The sequence below is a fragment of the Neodiprion pinetum genome, chromosome 6 (assembly GCF_021155775.2).
Source record: "Neodiprion pinetum isolate iyNeoPine1 chromosome 6, iyNeoPine1.2, whole genome shotgun sequence".
In the NCBI taxonomy this organism is placed as follows: Eukaryota; Metazoa; Arthropoda; class Insecta; order Hymenoptera; family Diprionidae; genus Neodiprion; species Neodiprion pinetum.
The window spans coordinates 27,702,967-27,724,158 of NC_060237.1; the positions used below are offsets into that span (position 1 = coordinate 27,702,967).

At 40.6% G+C, this 21,192-nt stretch overlaps 1 protein-coding gene and 1 long non-coding RNA gene across 3 annotated transcripts in view; one reads left to right on the forward strand and one right to left on the reverse strand.

Moving 5' to 3' along the window:
- Positions 1–21,192, reverse strand: part of Sema5c (Semaphorin 5c) — a 94,648-nt gene that overhangs the window by 12,626 nt on the left and 60,830 nt on the right. For both annotated transcript variants that reach the window (XM_046633296.2, XM_046633297.2), the window contains one exon: positions 17,807–17,903. In XM_046633296.2, coding sequence (XP_046489252.1) covers positions 17,807–17,903 — 97 coding nt within the window. The remainder of the gene's footprint in view (positions 1–17,806; positions 17,904–21,192) is intronic.
- Positions 6,769–8,395, forward strand: LOC124222399 (uncharacterized). Its single transcript, XR_011177450.1, has 2 exons — positions 6,769–8,221; positions 8,341–8,395. It is a non-coding gene; the product is annotated as an uncharacterized lncRNA (long non-coding RNA).

Genomic DNA, 21,192 nt, shown 5'->3' on the forward strand with positions numbered 1-21,192 from the left:
CAACGCGGCGCAAATACACTTTACATTGCATACGTTTATACTTTGCTTATAGGACAATTACGAAACTCTCTGTACGGCTCTCTATGCACACAGCTCGCAGAGTTGCGGCTGCGGTGCAGTTGGCGAAAAGAAACTGCCTGCGGTAGAAAATATGAAACAAGAAATCGGTCGGTCTCTACTTTGGCTGTGAAATTCAGGAAACGATAAAATTTATAGCCTTTAATGGTTTCTTCGCGATTTCACCTTTCTTTCACCGTACACGGAAGTCTGCTGCCAAAATTTTCAAGATCGCCAAAATTGTTTAAAAATTAAGAAAACAACGGACATTTTTGTGAAATGAAAACATGAATAAACGTTATTATCGCAGAAATAAATGTCAAGTGTAATAATCAGTTGCTGGTTTTATCGAGGCGGGAAACTCGAACGTCTGGTAATGACTAACGGGAAGAAGCATGAATGTTTACAGTGTATATGTGTACGTGTATATAGACGTTTAGTTTCTCGTTAATAATAATTTTTTGTTTCCGTTCAGAGTAATTTTCTACTCAACAATCCATGCTACATTTCTTGCAGCATTCCAAGTCGCTTACACGTTACGGTATAATAAAAACAATTTTACCGAAGTATAAAAATAATATTTACGTGAGTTGTAGCTGCAGGTATTGCAAATTCCTTTTCTTTTAAACATTGTAGAATTTATCCACCACCCTTTCCTCCGATTACCAATGCATGCGACAACAACAATAACAATAATAATAACAATGCCTGGAATCACAGCTGCGGCGTCTATTTTAGTCAGGTGAGAAGTTGTGCGGAATTTGCCTTTGCTCGCGACATGATGCAGAAAAGAAGAAAAAATCCACATAATCCGAACGTCGTACAATGCCCACGATAAACGAAACGAAACGGCAAATATGCAGATGAGTGGGCGCCGATCGTTGCGGCGTCGCGTTTATACGTCTACACAAGAACCGGTGAAAGAAAGAGAGAAAGAAAGAAAGAAAGAAAGAGAGAGAGAGAGACCTGTCGATAGAAATAGCACCGGTGCATACAGAGCCCGATATTGCGGACGCGCTTTTTGCACAATATGGCAAAAAAAAGAGGCTGAGAAAAGAGATGACGAAAAGAAAAGAAAAGAAAAGAAAAACAAAATGGAACAAGAGCGACAAATAAAAGCCTGGAAAATACAGCACCGTGCGTCGGGAGAGCAAAGTTAGTGCCGGAGATAAGCCGCACCTGAGGCTCTCTATCGCTATCTTTAGAGGCGTGGTCCTCGCGCTACGATTCTTATACCCTCCAGCTTAACTCACTTGCGGACTTACCGATATCCTCACCGTGTACTTCGTTTATTTTATACGTAACATATGTATATAGATATTTACACGAGGTACCGCACCGTGCGATATAATAATGCAGCCGATATTTATTCATCCCATCTTATATACGGATATTTGTCTTCTCAGCTCTTTGCTTGTAATTTTCTACCCGATCAAATTGCCCGTAATATAGTTCGTAACTTTTATTGTACAGAATTCTGTAACAACACGTTTATATTGCAAAGATTTGATTGAAAATCGTAGATATTATACGAGTATATGCCAATTGTTGTGTGAAATACGAAAGAAGTGATTTTTTTTTTTTTTTTACCTTGTAACTGAATTTTTCATAATTTATTCAAAGCCAAGATAAGCAGTGCATTAATCGGAATAAATTTTACCCGTCGTTCTTCTCTGTCAAAACTGAATCGAGGCGGTGCGGCCGTAGCCTCGATAAGGTCCGTGAATCGCATTGGAGAATTAGCATACGGGCATAAAAATCCTTGTAAGCATTTTACGTCGTTGGATTTGTGCAGGCGTGCACAGGCTTCGCTTCGGCAAGAAGAATCAAGCAAAATGAGATGTAATTGCTCGTTGCGGTCGGGCTTGTTCGGGGTGTGCGTAGCGTATCACCGAAACACTGTTATTACACGTCGACGTCCCGGATCGTCGTTGCAGCGCTAATATTATAGAGCTGCGCTATCGAGATGTAAGGAGGAGAAGTATAAGATAGATGTATACTTGCGTCGTGGCTCGTGGACCGTTTAATATTTATAAGCGTCATGGATAAGCCGGCAGCCCAACCATCCCCCCTTGTAAAAGCGAATTCTGCGGTGCTGCAGCTCGGCGCCATGAGAGCCGAAGCTATCGCAAAGAGAGATCGGATTTGCATGCGCGAGCTACTCGCCGAGTCTTAACGATCGCACATTCGGGCTCTTCTTCGCGAATCTGCATAAATCCAACTCGCGGGCGCTAAAATCCCATCGCGTCGGTTCGCTTAATTAAGCTATCTCACCGGCTGATATTCACCCCATCGAAATTTGACCCGGGATCGCGATTCGTTACACCTGGAAGCCACGAGTGGAATAAACAGGCTTCGGTATCACGATTCGCGTGGTTGAACGTGACTTGAATATATTTTAATGCAGGATTGTTGATTTTTTTTTTTTCTTTTTTTTTTCAAGCTTCCGAGTATCGATGCTTAGTCTGAAATTTGGGAAAATTCAAAAGCAACGTGAAAAGTTATCGAATTCTGTGACTTAGGCGGGTGTTCAATATTCTAAGAAAGCAAAGTTCATTTGGTACAAAGCAACAATCGCATTCGCGTATCGCGTGTAAATTCGCGCGCTTTCACCGTTGCAGGAAGGCATTACTTGTACGGGAATAGCAAGGGTGCCCGGAGGAATAAAACTTAACGCCTGTTAAAATAAGGCATTTCGTCCCGGTTGCAGCTCGGACCATAAGTTAGTCGGCTTACTTCAGTCGCTACCCTCCAGCAGGAAATCCCGACCGAGGCTTTTACGCGATTAGCGTCGGCACCGGGTCACCCGTCTAGACGCAACGTCAATTATTAACCAGCAATTCTTGCTTATAGGTTGCTAGAGAGTTATAGGATATAAAGCTGCAGCCTACACTAGACTACCTCGTTTCACACGTATGTACGAATCTACGATCAGTTCCCGTCAGCGTGCAACGTGCCGCACTTTCTCCGTTCTTCTAGTTCACGAAAAATCGACAGTGAAATGAGAAAATCGACACGTGTGTGCTCCGTTGGTTAAATTAGATTAAAAAAAAAAAAAAAAAATCGTCTAAAAGAATTGATCGGAATTAAAACGGGTATAACTATCGACTCGATTTATACAGCAAGTAGAGTTTTGGATTTCTTACGAAAAATTAATCTAGAACCGAACGTTTTTAAACGGATCGAATCGTGTTTATGGAACATTTGTGTATGCATACAAAAAGCGAGATAATTTAAGAAAAATGCAGTGATTTGATGGAGAATAATATCGTAGTAGTCAGTAAATAAGAAACATGTATTTCAGTCAAGAATTCCCAATTAAAACCATTGAGAAATCTCGATAGGTTTAAATTATTTGTTGTAACCAGGTTTGATAATAATATAAGTATTTTTTAAACACGAAATTTAAGAAACAAAAATTCGAATCCACGATGTTTCCGAAATCGCCAACGGACGGATGACTGCTGAAATTGCATACCTTCGATCGTAAACTTCTTCCTTCTCAACAGGCACAAATATTTTTCGAAAAACGACAATTATTTTTAACTTGTAGAAAAGGCTTTTCTCCCCCGATTCCTTTGTACGAAAAAAAAAATCCTCCTTTTCATCTCAAAAGTTGCAGCAGGGCCGGCATATCGGAGTGTGACAAGTCCAGAGTTCCAAAAAGAACGATACTCGATAACATCTTTTTCCTCTTTTTATCTTTCCTCCGTGAGCGGCACGCGACAGTGACTGTCGCGTATTCGTCCCGAGATGCCGGGCGTGAGGTAGACAAGGCGTTAAGATTCAGAGATCCCGAGAGTCGGCCGTGGGCCGCGGCTACATGCGGCCCACGTCGCGAATGCCGCCAGGCCCAACTCCCAACTCCCAGGTCCCAACCGTTCCGACTCCACCGGCAATCGCGGGTCCGATTCTCGCGCGAGAATTGTGTGCGTGCTTGAAGCCGGTGCAGCAGAGGCTATAAGGCCCAGGTAGAGCCTCCTTAGAAGGCGATAGGCGGGGCCCGTGAAGCTAACGCGAGTCTCCTGGCATTACAGATATCTCTTGGTGCAGTGCGCGAAAGGGATCCGCATCTTCTCTTTCCTCCGTTCGAACTGCAGCAGCTATTTCCAGCCTCCTGGAGAAGGAAAGTTTGCGCATCGATCATCTTGGCACCAACGATTACGGCTGTGGCTCATTCGCCAGGACTTGACGATCGTAAATTCGTCGAGATTCAACGTCGAAATTATTTCTGCGCGTATGTGATGATTGTAATTAGAGATCATTTGGTACATGGGCATGTATTCGTGTACCATGAAAAGGGATTATTTTCAGACTTCAAATTACCAAACAGATAAATTTCATTCTTCTCTTTCTCCCCCATTGATTTTACTCAACTCTGCTACTGGGACACATCAGAAATATCAAATATTCGGAACATAGTAAAAAAAAATGGAATAATAAACCGCATCAAAGGTATTATAACAATCAACGAATTCGCGCTGCACAACCTTTCGCTCACGGAGTAGTACCCATTGGGTAACTGTACATTGAGCATAATGCGTGTATGGAAATCTCGATTCGAATCAGATTTCCCATTATAGCTGCACGGGATTAAACGCGGCGGCTCGTGATTTTCCGCAAGGCTAACTCCGCGATAAGTCGTCGTTAAGAGTGGCGAGCGTTGCACGTCGAATCAATCCGTGATGCAGGTCTCCGGATAGGTACCGCGGAAGGAGGATTGTGACGCGATGCATTCAAACGCGTTATACACGGTAAAACTGGTAACAGCAACACGTGATACCAACAAGCACACACGGTGGATATGAAACTGCGATGTAAATCTGGAGTAGGTACCTACAGTACCCATTCCAACTACACATTAGGTACCGCCATGTACCCAACGCGTTGCAACGCTAGCTTGTGTTAGCTTGCGTTTGTCGCTGACGGCGACGTTTCCTGTAAAGCACGTTGCTGCACACCCTGATGCACATTTGCAGAGAGAAACTGTTTTTATTACTGTCAAGTATCAGGCGTGCACGTCCCTCGACTCGACCCACCTTGATATACTGCACGTACGCTGGAAGGTTCATCGACTTGCGTGCATATTGTATCGTTAATACGTACAGGCTCCTTCTTCTTCGTTGACCGGAAGTTATGGGTACAAGAAAGTCGAGAGGCCATGCCTCGCAAAACCTCGCAGGCCTCGTACCTTTTCATTAGCGGTTCATTCGACTTTTCACGCCTCGATTTGACGTGTTAGGATAATATTTCACGTTGTGAAATCAGTATTATTACTAGCCACCCTCTATATACATTCAGCAAGATTCGTCAAAACTGCCGTTGTGTACGTATAAGAGCTCCGCTACGTTTTTCTCCGTCTCATGCTAATCGACTCGTCGCAAGTTCATTGATATTTAATTCGTTGTACAACGGCGTTCGTAACAAGAGTGTAACACCGAGCTCTGCGCAATGACGCGAGTGACAACAAGAAAGTCACAATGGGCTCAAGGTGCAGAGGGATGTGGGAAGGGCCGAGGTTCGGTGTAGTTTGCATATAATATATCGAGTGTCGTACCTGCAAGCTCGTGCGTTACGACACGACGACGTCGCAGCCAGCAGACGTCAAAAAGTTAAACAAATACGGGGTGTGCCACGCGCCTCGTAACAATACACAGTGTGTAGGTATGTACATGGATCTAGGTACCGCAAAAGAAACGCAACCTCCGTCTCCTCTCCTCCCGTATCCTCTTATGTTTAGGATAACGTGGAAGACGCAGGCCCGAGTTGGCGCGCGGTTGAGCTTGATTATACCTCAAGCACGCGTGATGATCATCCATTGTGCAACGCTTTCTGCAGCGACAGGTATTATACGTAGACGTGTACCTTATTGTTAGCGCAGAGTTGCACGGACAGTAAGAGATTCAAACACCTAACGATTGCCTATTGTCGTCAAAGGTTGTGCTCGAATGGGAGGACATCGGATCGAGGAAGGAAGAAAGGAAGAAAGAGGACCACAATCAAGTCATGAATTTATCGGGAAAAGGAACAGATTTAGTTTAAGCGAAGTGAGACGAGCCCCGCGATGTTCAGCGGCACCAACGGTAGCTGAAGCGGCGACTATGCGAGTACCTGTATATACGCACATAATGGCAAGCAGGTATTCAAAACGCGAGAAAGATTTGAAAATAAACGATAGTCCATATGCTCACGTGTTACAGGTATGTATACCGCGGATGTACATAGTTAGGTACTCGGAGGACAAATCGACTCGTAACAATTTGTCCCGGTTGTAAAGCTATGCCGTGCATTCGTCCATACCTACACACCCAACGTACCGTCTTCTCTCGGTGTGTAATCCACGTCCACAGCGCTTAAACTTGGTCTCACTCGCGTGCAAGCTCGGAACTCACGATTAGCCGCTGCGCCGTGCTGTTCTTTGCCACACGTTGAGATATTCACGGCATTTTTCTTCCTCGCCCCCTTCGGGTATATAACGTGTCACCTTCTATTAATCAACACTCACACCTGTACTCTGAAATCGCATCCCCGAGTTCAGGGGAGTCTGTTATTTTATTGCAGGTATTCATCACCGATCCAGTCGACTGCGCAGCAAATTATAGCGGATGATCCGAGCTTGCGATTTGGATACGGCGTCTCAACGAACACACACGGGTGGTAATAAGTGTAAAGAACGGTACGTCGGTCGTACGTACGTATGTACAGTGTAACGATATTACATGCGAGTCACATAGAATATAAAGTAATTCGTATGTACGCGCCTTAAGCACATACAACGTTTCAAAATAAAGGGCAAACGCTTAACTCTAGGTGTCACGTCGGTCAAGATCACCTATCCGGTGAAATAAGTGTAACTCTCTCTCTCTGCGAGCCGGGGTCGAAGCGAACGGTCGATATAAAGTCTAGTCCTGTCATATTCACATTCTTATAATTTCGTTAACATTTGGGAAAACAAAACAAGCCAAAAAAAAAAAAAAAAAAAAATTTGAGACGACGATTCATACAAGAAGTGTAACCCAACGCAATCCCAATCTTTCGGAGCCTGTGAGCCTAAAGAACAAATCCAAATATCTGATCGACGAACGACCACGCAGTATAATCGGTGAAGACCGATTCTATAAAAGGAATATCAAAGAACTTCAACATCCATGATCATCTACGGAGCCGTTAGGCCACCTCTCTTCATCAGAGATATTCCGAGCTAAGTCATCTTTTCATTACTGATTTGTAGGTGGATTGTGCCACAAATCTGTAATAGCCTTCTGAAGTCATGTATTTTATATCTTCGTCTGTTAACTTTATTGTAATCTCACCATAATTTAGAGTCCTTTGTCAGTAGATTCATTCTTTCACTAGAATCATTTTTAAATTTGAACCATAAAGGAAAAGAGAGCCAGTCTTTCGTTAATATGGTACAAAAATTTTACCAGAATAATTATATACAAAACGTCGGTAATCGCATTGAGTAATTTTAACGTGTGAATGAAAGAGTGAATGAGATTTTCTATGATTGCCTGTTCTTTTAAAAGGTTATACCAAAACTCAAATAATCTGTGTTCTACATTGTTTCCTCCTGATTTAATGTATTTTGTTTATTGAATATATGTAGATTTCTAATATAACATAACATCAAAACGTATCGGTTGAACCTCAAAAAAAAAAAACCGTTACAAAATGGCGCCCGAACATAAAGTTTAGACATAAAGAAAGTAAACATAGGATTAAATTTGAAACTTCGTCGTTGAATGTTTGTATGATTGACCTTAGGTAGTAATTGTAAGAAACATATATTACGCGATAAATAGAAATATAAGAATTTCAAAAGTACATGGCACCAACGATTAAAAGAACACCTGTTAAAACTAGGTTAAGGATCACAAATAAACCAAGGAGGTCAGAACCTGACATATCAAAAGCAGGCAATAGTCAAATACGAAATAATACAGGCGAGATGGAGGGAGAACTGGAGCGTTTGAAGGAGGAAATGGCGAGTTTCGCGGGTTTACGAAATGCGATTGAACAGCTACAGGCACAACAAGCAACTAACGCACAGCTGGCAAACGAAGTCGCATTGTTGAAGCTCCAGAACGAACAACAAAGACAGGCTCTTCAACAGATACAGAATCCAGTTCAACAACCAGTTACCAATAACGATCAAATATCGGTGAGTGAGTTAATAGTAAGTTTGCAACGAAGTCACATTGATGCCAAAGCTCCCGAGTTTACAGATGAAGAAGTTATAAATCCTATTGAATATTTGGAAAATTTGGAAAATTATTTCAGGTTAAAATGTGTGAAGGAAGAGTGTAAATTGTCGATAGTCGAAAGTAAATTATCAGGTAGAGCAAAAATATGGTGGGAAGCGAGTAAAGAAACTATCAACACGTATAATGATTTTAAAGAAGCCTTTAAAAATAAATTTTATTCCATTCCAATCCAAGTTAAAGTCAAAACAAGGTGGAGTTCAAGAAGGTATAATCAACAGGATGGTTCACTTCAAACATATTTTTTTAAACAGCTTAAAGAAGCAAAATACCTATTACCGAAACTAGACCAGTTCGAAATAAACTATACCATTATCCAACAATTACCATATAAAATTCGTGATACTCTAGCAACTGTGAATATGGCGGATACAAAAATAATAGAACAAGCTTTATCGCAATTAGATGTAAATTATGAAGAAAGAAACAATAATAAACACAAATATCAAAATCAAAGTAACAACAATCAAGTGAATAATGTAAACAACATGCAAATTCAACATAAACAACAGCAACAGATAAATAATACAAGTAGGCAACAAAATTATCCAAATGCTGCAAACAACTTTTATCAAAATCCTCAATTTGGTACAAACTTATCACCATGGCAATATCAACCGCAAGTTCAAACATCAACAAGCAACCAAATGAATTTACCAAACGTCAATTATCCACCACCTTATTTCTCAGGAACCAATAATCAGATACAGTCATTACAAACTCAAATGCAAACTAACACCAATAATTTACAAACCAGTCCAAATAGAAATTTAAACTAATAAACAGCTCGATGTGTATAAGTCCGACATCGAGTTGGGATTATGCAAATTTAGTTGAGGACTTAATGCACGAAATTGGTAATGCTGAAGAAAAAATTGAAAGAGTAAAACAAAACTTATCGAAGGGTCCAAATGTAGTAATAAATGTGTTAAATTATCGAATGGTAGCTTTATTTGATTCAGGAAGCCAAGTAACATGTATGTCTGAAAAAGTATATAAATCTCTCAAAGGTAATCATAGTTTAAATGAACTACCAGTTACAAATGTAGTAGTTTTACCAGCAATTGGGAAAAAGCCCACAGCGGTTAAGCGACAAATTTTGGTTGATGTTCATATGGGATCGCAGAAAATCACAACAGCTTTTTTAATTATACCGCATCTGTCTAGTAGTGTGATTTTTGGTAACGATTGGCTTGATATTAATAAAGTAGTTTTAGATTACGGTCAGAAAACAATTAGTATTAAAGGTAAAGTAATAGCTCCACCACTTTTCTCATACGACCGGGAACCTGCGGAAAGGTTGAGCTCATTTGCACAAAACGCGAAAATATATATCAAAATTTTAAGAACTGAAGATTCAGAAAAAGAACATGAAAAAATAGGTAAAGAAATATTTAAAAAGAATTCAAAGAAAGAGAATAATAATGAAGAAAATAAAAATGATGATGAAGATATAAAAACAGTTTTTGAAAATATCACAACTAAAGATCCTGAATGTGATAATGATGATAAAATGTCAGAAACACATGAAAATGTGATGCAAATTGACAATGAATCTGATTGTGTAGAAGAGAATAAAATTGATGAAGAAACAGAAATAAATTTAAAATATATTTTTGTAGAAAATGATGAAATTGATAAAAATATTTTAGTAGATAAGGAAAATATATGTGTAGCAATAAGTGAATTTGATAAAATTGCATCGGTAGATCAAAGAGATAATCCGAGAAATAATGAATTAGAAAATCTAAATTTGATGTGTGTAAAAAATAATATAAAATGTAATGAATCTGTATTTCAAAATGTAAACGAACATGAACAAAATAACGCAGAAACAATAGAATCACAAGACCATAATTTTTACAAAAAGAATTTAGTTTGCCAGAAAACAGTAGAATCGGAAGATCACAATTTTTTGAAAGATAAATTGGATGAAAATATCGAATCAATTTTAATAGAACAAATTCAAGTAACAAGATCTCAAACAAATGATCAAAACTTTTTCGAATCTGTCCGGTCGATCGCGAATAATCTTATGGGTACAAGTGAAGAGCAAAAAGCTGAGCTGGAAAAATTGCTAATTAAATATGAAAAACTATTTTCAGAGAAAGCCGGATGTACAAACATTTATGAACACTCTATCAAATTACTAAAAGACAAGCCAATCGTTAAAAAATCATACCCGGTACCATTTAAACTTAGAGAAGCAGTAGATGCAGAGATAAAGAAAATGCTTCAAGCAGGAATTATAGAAAGATCAAATAGTCAATACTGCAATCCATTGCGAATAGTACAAAAGAGGGAGAATGGAGTGAGGTTATGTTTAGATGCCAGATATATAAATGACATAATTGAGTCTGATAACGAATGTCCACCACCAATAAATGAATTATTAAGAAAATATCATGGTGTAAAATACATGACATCTACTGATCTAACACATGGATATTGGCAAATCCCGCTAGAGAGAAATTCACGTCAATATACAGCTTTTTTACACGGTGGCACTTTATACCACTTTTGCAGAATTCCATTTGGTCTCAAGACGGCAGGAAGTGGATTCATACGTGCCCTAAATATGGCATTAGGTAATGAATTTACCTCCTTTCTGACTTGTTATATAGATGATCTTTTAATAACCTCAACTGATTTTGATTCTCATATGAAACACCTAAGCCTAATATTTGATCGTTTAATGAAACACAATTTTACACTTCGTCTAAATAAGTCACTTTTTTGTAAGAAGTCAATCGCATTTCTCGGATACGTTATAACACCTGAGGGAGTTAGTCCCAACCCAGACAAAATCAAGGTGATTAGAGAATTTCCAGTACCAACAAGTAAATTGATTTTACAACGATTTTTAGGAGCGTGTAACTTTTACCGGCAGTTTAGCATAAAATATTCGAACTATGTCACGCCCTTGAGAGATTTATTAACAGACAATACACCGTTTAGATGGACAGAGAAACATACGAAAGCATTTAAAGAGATAAAGGAAAGTTTTATAAACTGTGTAACCCTTAATCACTATTTACCTGGCGTCATATGTAGAGTACAAACAGACGCAAGCGATCTTGGAATAAGTGCGATTTTGTACCAAATTGATGAGGAAGATAACCATAAAATTATTTCACTTATAAGTAAATGTTTGTCGAAAGCAGAATTAAATTACACAACTACGGAAAAGGAATTACTGGCAATAATGTATGCATTAGATAAATTTAGAATTTGGTTAATTGGAAGTCCATTTGAAATAATAACAGATCATAAAGCATTAACTTTTATAAATACAGCACCGTTTTTAAGTCCACGATTATCACGATGGGTTGTAATCTTACAACAGTACACATTCACAGTCAAGCATTGCAAAGGAAAAGATAATGTGGTGGCAGATTTTTTCAGCCGAAATATCAACGGGAAACAAAGTACAAACGAACGTAACAAGTTACTAATAGCAAAAATAAACCAACTGCTAGTAGATAATGTAGAACTCGAACTAAACAAAATCGCATCTCAAACTATTAAAATGAATCCAACGTTGATAAGAAACCTGAAAAATTTAAAACAATTGCAAATAAAAGATGAGGAATTGAAAAATATCATAAATAAATGCAATACAGATTCATCTGATGGTTGTTACAAAGTACATGAAGACTTGTTGTTTTATAAAAGTAAATTCGATCAAAATTGGCGAGTAGTAATCCCACAAAGTATAGTAGATTTACTCGTAATTTCTGTACATGAAAAAATAGGTCATATGGGTGTATATAAAACATACCAATATATTAACAGATATTATTACTGGCGAAAAATGAGAGAAGGTATCAAAAAACGTATTCAAGCATGTGACACATGTCAAAGAACAAAGGCATTATCCTACAGCATGCAAGGAAAGTACAAGCAGGTAACAGCTGATCACCCGAACGAATTGACTACAATTGACTTCTATGGCCCTCTGCCGAGATCTATTGGGGGAGTCCAATATTTGTTAGTTGCAATAGATGCATTTTCAAAACTAGTTACGTTATACCCCATAAAACGAGCTACTACAACAATAGCATTAAATAAAATAATCAACGAGTACTTTAAAAACGTAGGAAAACCAAAAAGATTGCTATCCGACAATGGAACTCAATTCACAGCTGCTAGATGGAAAGTCGAATTAGAAAAACAAGGAGTAGAAGTTTGCTATTCATCAATTAGACACCCACAATCCAATCCTACTGAACGAGTGATGAGAGAACTGGGGAGATTTTTCCGTACCTTCTGCAATGATAAGCATACTAGATGGGCAAAATATGTCAAAGAAATCGAAAAATTATTAAATTTAACAACACACCATAGCACCGGTTTTATTCCATACGAACTTCATTTTAATAAAACAGCGCATGATGAATTAACAAAAATTGTAAAATTTCCAGACAGAATTGAAAATAGTCACGATATTAAAATATTGTTAGCCAAAGAAAACTTGAAGAAAAATTTTGAATATAGAAGCCGGAATCAAAAATCAATTTCAACTGTAATTTTAAATGAAGGAGATCTAGTTTTACTACGTGTACCATATCCATCCTCCGCTATCGATAAATTAACACACAAATTCTTCCATTTTTTTAAAGGTCCGTATAAAATAAACAAAAAAGTTAATGAAAATGCATATAATTTAATAGATACAAAAAATAAAAACAAAAACTTGGGAACTTTCAATCGTGTGAGTTTACGCAAATATTATCAGCCCACAAATCCAAGTGCTAAATAACAGATAATTTTTTGTAATGAAAATTCACGAAAAACTCGTCATGAATCCTTCAAATGTTCTAATAAGTCCAACATGCATAGATTATAGAATTTTTTAGATGTAAGTCCAGTTAAACAAAATGTTTGCTAAAAGAAAATGTGATTAGATTTTAAAATGATAATTTTAATGATGAATGATGAAGGATGAATGGATTGAATGATTGATAAGTAAGAAGTAATTTAAAGAGAGGTTTTTAGATTTTACTGCAAATATAGGATAACGAGTAATTTTCGATATTTTCGTTCTCACAACAATCTCGAAAATGGGGGGGGTGATGTAACGATATTACATGCGAGTCACATAGAATATAAAGTAATTCGTATGTACGCGCCTTAAGCACATACAACGTTTCAAAATAAAGGGCAAACGCTTAACTCTAGGTGTCACGTCGGTCAAGATCACCTATCCGGTGAAATAAGTGTAACTCTCTCTCTCTGCGAGCCGGGGTCGAAGCGAACGGTCGATATAAAGTCTAGTCCTGTCATATTCACATTCTTATAATTTCGTTAACATTTGGGAAAACAAAACAAGCCAAAAAAAAAAAAAAAAAAAAATTTGAGACGACGATTCATACAAGAAGTGTAACCCAACGCAATCCCAATCTTTCGGAGCCTGTGAGCCTAAAGAACAAATCCAAATATCTGATCGACGAACGACCACGCAGTATAATCGGTGAAGACCGATTCTATAAAAGGAATATCAAAGAACTTCAACATCCATGATCATCTACGGAGCCGTTAGGCCACCTCTCTTCATCAGAGATATTCCGAGCTAAGTCATCTTTTCATTACTGATTTGTAGGTGGATTGTGCCACAAATCTGTAATAGCCTTCTGAAGTCATGTATTTTATATCTTCGTCTGTTAACTTTATTGTAATCTCACCATAATTTAGAGTCCTTTGTCAGTAGATTCATTCTTTCACTAGAATCATTTTTAAATTTGAACCATAAAGGAAAAGAGAGCCAGTCTTTCGTTAATATGGTACAAAAATTTTACCAGAATAATTATATACAAAACGTCGGTAATCGCATTGAGTAATTTTAACGTGTGAATGAAAGAGTGAATGAGATTTTCTATGATTGCCTGTTCTTTTAAAAGGTTATACCAAAACTCAAATAATCTGTGTTCTACATTGTTTCCTCCTGATTTAATGTATTTTGTTTATTGAATATATGTAGATTTCTAATATAACATAACATCAAAACGTATCGGTTGAACCTCAAAAAAAAAAAACCGTTACAACAGTTAATTACGAACGGGGTCGAAAATCCGCGAAAATTAAAACGTTCAGTTTACACGTTACTGTATTTACGTATAATACACAGAGAAAACACGTACGCGTATAAACTGCAGACGTATAATAATCGCGCCCACGCAATTAGCGACTGGTGGACCGTGCGAGAGTTGGGCTCCGCGTGCATGTGTGTATATGCGTTTTTAAGCAAACGTTGCATGCCTGATGCATAAAGCATGTGCACGAAGCCGGGGAGAGCGATGGATGTGATATTAGAAAATAGGACACACCCGAGGCCTATTAATAGAACGATAGTTATTAGCCCCTGCCCACGTACCTGTAGGTCGGGTAGGTGGATAGGTATACAAGGTACGTTACGACATTACCGCACCGAGCACTTCTCTTTTCCCGATCGAGATGCAGCTTCGGGCTTTTTGCACACACGCACGCACACGCGGATAAATTGATAGGATAGGACAGGGTAGATGTAGCCACGCAAGTGCTGCACGCGCGTTTACCTGTCGCAAACCAGATTGCTCACGTCGTCCTCGATTTCTTTCAACGAAAAGTTGTTTTCCCCTGCTACACATACGTATGTATAATATATACAATATATATCTGCAGCCCGATAACGACCCCGCGTGGCACCGATCGCCTGTCTCTCCGTCTCCTGCCGCAGTGCGGGAATTTTATGTCCTACCTTTACCGGGTTCCTTTTTAAGATTCTTTATTCATTTTTATTTTCATCACTGCAACGATCGTTGGATATATTAAATTGAATACGCCTCGCAGCGAGATTTCTTATAACCTGTGTTGTAAAAACTTGAGGTAAAATTCAGAAACCGTTATATTAAAAAGGTTTCAGACGAGTTGAAATGTAATAGTTTTTCGCTCGATTTCGACATGTGATTACGTCGGATCTTGATTAGATTTATTAAATCTGTATGCTCGGAAGCCTCAATGATTTTCTTAAAATTTTTGTGTACTTTTACATGAAAATCACCGTATAATCCTAAGAACGTATTATTTCGATGTATACTCGATGTGCTACTAAAATATCGCAATAAAATCACCAAAAAGTCTTGTCTAATTATTCCCAACTGACTTTAACCTTCTTAATTTTCATCCGTCACCAAAGTAGGTGTAAAATTCTAATTAGCCACCGCGCAAGCTAGAGTTGAAAATAAAGCTCAGCTCTTCGCGAGTGTAATTTTTATTACATTGGTGGGAAATTGAAATCCCTAAAAAAAAAACGATCAAACTGCCGATGCATAAATATAAGATTTTAACGTACTATCGTCAGGGTTGATTAAGTTGACCAATGAGTTCCACAGGAACAACTAAAACGCGCTCCAACGGTCGGCAGTAATAGTAATAGTAATTTTTGCGCAACGTTATACGGTAAAGGGCCGTAGTTCCTCCGGGGCCTAATGAGGCCCTGCGCGTGGGTGCGAGTTTACGGCCGTTATAATGCTCGCGAGTTAAGTCCCGATGGAAGCTGAATGCGGAGATTTTACAATCTCCGGTGAAACGTTGGGCAGCAGTGGCTGCAGGGGTCCGCTCTTCTCCTGGATCGCGTATCCTTCCTTTTCCCTTTCCCCCGATGACGAGAGGCGGAGAAGGCTCTGAGAGGCACGCGTCTCGCCACCCACACGTAATAGCCGCGCGCAACGCGCGCTGAAGACGCGGACCTTCTCCGGCGTGCATCGGGGCCCGAGAACTCGACGGCGGGGCCTTATCTTGGGCAATCCGTGCCGAGATGCTGCGCGGGATTTAGATAATTACGTAAAACGTTGCCCGCAGCCGTACGGCGCCGATTTTACAATGTGAAGTCTGTGTAGGTATACCTCTACCTACATACTTATTTCACCCTCTGACTTTGCTGCCTTTTTACGAGTTCCTTATTCCTAAGCTTTTTCGTTTTTTTCCCCTCTTACGACGTACGGAATTGAAATTTCATCAGGAGGACAAGCCTTACGTTTTGTCTGTACTTTTTCTTCTCTCTATCCCTTTTCATCGTAAAACGGTCCGAATACATACATTTTTTTCTTCTTTCTAGTATAGATCTACCAACACACTGACGCATAATGTTACACTGCAGGCATGCGCTTCGCGTTCCTCAAATTAATATCTCATCTCTCGACCGACGTAAATATGTGTATTTTATCCACAAAGATATTCCGATAGTCGTTATATTCAACGATCGGAATGTAATGGTATAATCGCTATTTACGGGATATAAGATCGTTTAAACTATCTGCGGGAGAATTGAAGTTTCTTAATTTATTAATCGTCGTGTAACCTATAACTTACTCAAGTGCCGGAGATCCATTTTTATCCAACAGACCACACCGCACGATATATATTGACCGGTAATGTGCTTGAATGTCGATCTAATGTTTTCCGCACTTGAGTTCGAACGAATTTTATCTGACCATATTTTAAAGAAATAAATTGCCATTAGCGTCGCGTTCATTTTTTACGCTCTTGCTTGGATCATTTAAAAATTTTCCCAATCTCACAACGGGCATAATTGGAATTTTTTATCTTCCGGTCAGATGGGTATGGATAATTTTGATCTTACCGAGGCTAGCTTTAGTCCCCCTCAAGAACTTTAGAACCTCAAATCCAGAAGCAAAATATCGTGTACAAGTAGAATGAAGTAAATTGGCGAGCGTGATATTTGGCCCGGTTTACAGCAAAGTGTCGAGGCGAGGGTGTTTTGCGAATATAATTGTTCTGTTGTGTCTGGAGCCGTGCTCGCGGTATAATTGTGCGAATGTAATAACCGGCCGAGGTTGGTTAGCGTTTTGGAATCTGAGAAGGCGCGTTAGAACGTTTATATCGTGCAGAGACGAAACGAACGTTTGCGTATAAAGAGACGGAGCCGGCCAATTACCGGGAATCTATTCTGAGATTAGAAAAAAGAATCGAACGGCTTTAAGGGGCTGCTGCCTCCAGAAGCCGAGCATGAGAGAGCCGCGGTATATCACACATACACAAATCGGAATCGTGTGTAGGTATATGTAATCCAACGGTCCGATAACGAGGAGTATTTACGAGACACCCGAAGTCTATGCGCCGTGAAGAAACACGTTTGCATACTAGTAGGTAAGATCCGAGCCGTAGGGAAATTGCGCAGAGCAACCAAGGGCCGAAAAAATTCTTAGTAAATTATAACCACAAGCTGTAGTGGTATAATAATGTAGACTGTGAAGACAACACCGAGCGGTCAGTTTTTCCCTGTATAACTTGGACCAATTTTCAGTTCATACTCTTTTTACAATATTCTAACGATAAACATTTCCGACGAGATATAAACAAGAAGAGATGAATGCGCAGAAAGTAGTTACGCGCGGCGCATGACTCATTGCGAAGCTTTTTCCTTCTCCTCAACCTTGTATCCCGAGTTGATTTAGTGTAAAAATATGAATATTACCAAGACTTACCGAGCACCGACGAAGACCTGCTGCCTTGCGACGTCGAATAGTAGCTGAGAAAAAGAGGTAACGCCGTTCATCTGGAATAGATTGCTGTCAGCGAGATCTGTAAAGAAGAATAAAAGAAAAAGCTTGCGTTAAATTGTATTTCACGTATAAAGCAAAGACATGCATGGACCTGATAATACGTGTACGCGCTGACGATTATAACGGACATTCGTTCCCGCAGCAAGTATATACAAAGTTACCTACCGAAGGTACGTGTCTAGTCGCCAAAGCAAAAAGCTCCGAAATGTACACAACCGCCTCTTCTAGCCGCTAAACAGCCGCGGTATTATCGCCCTCACGTTTCGGCAGTTACACGTATGGATTTACGATTTTAACGCCACGGCAGCGTCCGCTTCGAACGTACGTCGCGACCGAAATGCTGAACCGGCAGCGAGTTTATGGACTCGACAAACGTTACGGAGGAACGAATCTCGCTGGGATTCTTGTGGGAAAAAAATCCTCTTCTGCTTCGAGTATCGTCGATATCGGTCGCGGTCGTATTCCGCAAAAGGAAAAGCGTGGTAGTTTTAAACCCGAAGTGGACCACCCAAGGTTTCGTTTGCTCGAGCGAAGGACCTCAGCGTCCCTTGACCTCGACTGACCTCGGCTCGTCGTTTTCGACACCTATAGGTATACGTGGTAGGTTTGAGAGGTCGGTCATCATCCTCACCTATATATGGTATATGTAATATAATACGATATCCTGAGGGCGGTTAAAAAGGTGGTAATCAACAATCTTCGTGAGTTTGAATGGTTTAATTCCTGTGGCTCAGTGCCGAGCTAAGTGGTAATCCGGTTCGTTATCTCAACTCTGCTAATTACAATACCTAGCAGTTAGAACTTCTGCGCGCCGCGGAGAAGAAGAGGAGGTGGAAGAAGAAGAAGAAGAACAAGAAGGACAAGAAGAAGAAGAAGAAGAAGAAGAAGAAGCGAAAGGAGAATAACAAACGCGATAAGGGGGCGAATGGAAGAGGCTGGATAACGATCAAGCGGTCAACTTTTACGACGCCGGTCTTCGGCATGGAGATGTAGGAACCGAAGAGAAGATAGCCGTTCAAACCTAGGTGAGCAAAACGGCCTTCGCCTTGGCCGCACGCACTGACGCGTGCGAATGTCCGGCCGCAGAAACGACTTGCACGCGTTTGCATCACGCTGCACGCCTCCGCAGATAGCATAATACGTTCGCTAACGAGAAAGTCCGAAGGTCTCATACGGGTTGGTTTAAAAGATGTTGCGAACCCTCAGGTAGCGAAGCGATAGCGATCCCGTCTCTCGAGATTTGTCGATACTCTTCTCTCGCGCTGTAGCTCTGCAGCTCTGCGGCAGGGTAAACGGATGCCGCGTGCATCGAGGACGCAGGGGAGCTACACCGTCTCATTCAAATCATTGCACGCATCGCCACATGCAGCTGCAGTGCATTCGGAGATTTCGATATCTCAACACGATGCACAAGTTTGAATTTCTCATGGAATTGCAATTTCTTCCTCCTCCTCCTCCTCCTCTTCCTCCGCCTTCTCCTTCTTATCCGAGCTCGGACCTTGTTACGAGGTTCTATCTGAAATTGACTTTAAATTGGCATCGCGGCGTAGCTGCATTTATTCCAATTCCAGCAGCACCGGGATGTGGAATCTACACTTCGGGGAACGGGCTTCGTTTAATTCCTCAAGCTTCACGTTCGTCGTCGTCTTGATCTCTTCAAGATCCAGAAACCTGCTCTTAAACCATTTGCTCCTTCTCCTCCTAACGGTATTAATAAAACGAGGGTCCAAACTTGATGAAAGATATTAAAGAATGGTTGAATTAAGACACGCTTGTCCGTTCTCCGTTCTCCATTCGGCGACCGCAAGACGATTACTTGACGGGTGTCCGCGTGATGCATTCGAAAACGAGGCGACGTGGGCAAGTGGATGATGCCGGAGCACTGTCGCGGGACCGCAAAATGGCGCGGGCAGAAGGACCCCAAGGACCACCGGGTCTGCTATGTTAATACGGATAATTGCCTTACATGCACTCGTTCGAATACCCGGTGCAAGTTACTCGGTGCGAGTGTACTCGAAAACGCAGCGACATAAATACACCGCCACTACACACAAGTGTGTGTCGCTACATACTCGAGCGAACTTTGGTCGTGAGGCGAACAGTCGCCAGTTGCGTGTGCACCATACACACACGCACACACACGCAAACAGGAACCATGGTGAGAGGACCTACTGTTATTATGCATCCTTTGCCTCTGTTATGCACGTACGCATCGGGGTGTGCAACGTGGGTGGGCGTCTTTCTGCAGCTTGTGTTATAGACGTATCGACATAGGTGTACCAACCAAAGTGTACGACAAGCGTCGAACCACCGGCTCGTCGTGATTTCAGTTCCCACGTGCGAAAAAGAGACGAGTTCTCCGGCAGACTTTTCAGTAGATATTCACGATTACGAGAAGAAAAATGCAATGTTTACGACCAATTCTAATTGGGTCTCACTTACCTTTATTGGTATCCCACAGTGTGAGAGAATTCTCAACGGTTTATTTTTTTTTTTTTTATGTAGAAGACGGAAGACCCTGACGCAGTCGACGAAGCTGGGAAGCTTCCGACGTTCTTTGAACCCAAAGTGGTAAGAGTTTGATCAGGGAAGATAAACAGAATGAAAACTGATGAATCCTGGATGTCTGGCTTAACAAAGTAGGCAGTGGATATCTACCGCGGCTGCAACTATAACAGTCAGATAAATACCAGCGTTGTTTACACAACGTACACGTAGACGACGTGCCAGCGTCTGACGGATCGTCGAAGGGATCCCGTATCGGGGGCAAGTCTAATCTCTCGGTAAGGCTTCCTAGAACGAAGATAGGGCAGGTCGGCTGATAGACGCTCCACGACTCGAGCACATACGTAGGCGTGAGTTAGTAACGCGCAGAGAGAGAGAGAGAAAGAGAGAGGGTTCCAATTATCGCACCTACATCTGGCAATAATAAGTATCATTAATTTAACCGAGATAGAGGAATCTTCAATTACTCGGTGTCCGGGATTTGTTTATTTCCCAAGTCGTAAACGGCGGTGAACCGACCACGGCTGGTGGCTGTAGCCACTTTGTGTAAAAGGGCAGCTCTCGGTATTCTCGAGGTGAAACGACAGTCTCGGCCACATCCTGGAATTCCCCGCGGTAGAAGACATCTGGAGTGAGAGGAACGATTTTGACGTGACACTCCGTGTATCTCAGCCTTCGCAGGGACATGTTTTTTTTTTTATTAATTTAATCAACCGCGTGCCGTGCCGCAGCATAGGTTGGGACGTTATCGGTATGACGACCGTGAGTTCCATCGAGAGATAAAAGTCTCAAGATGGATCGAA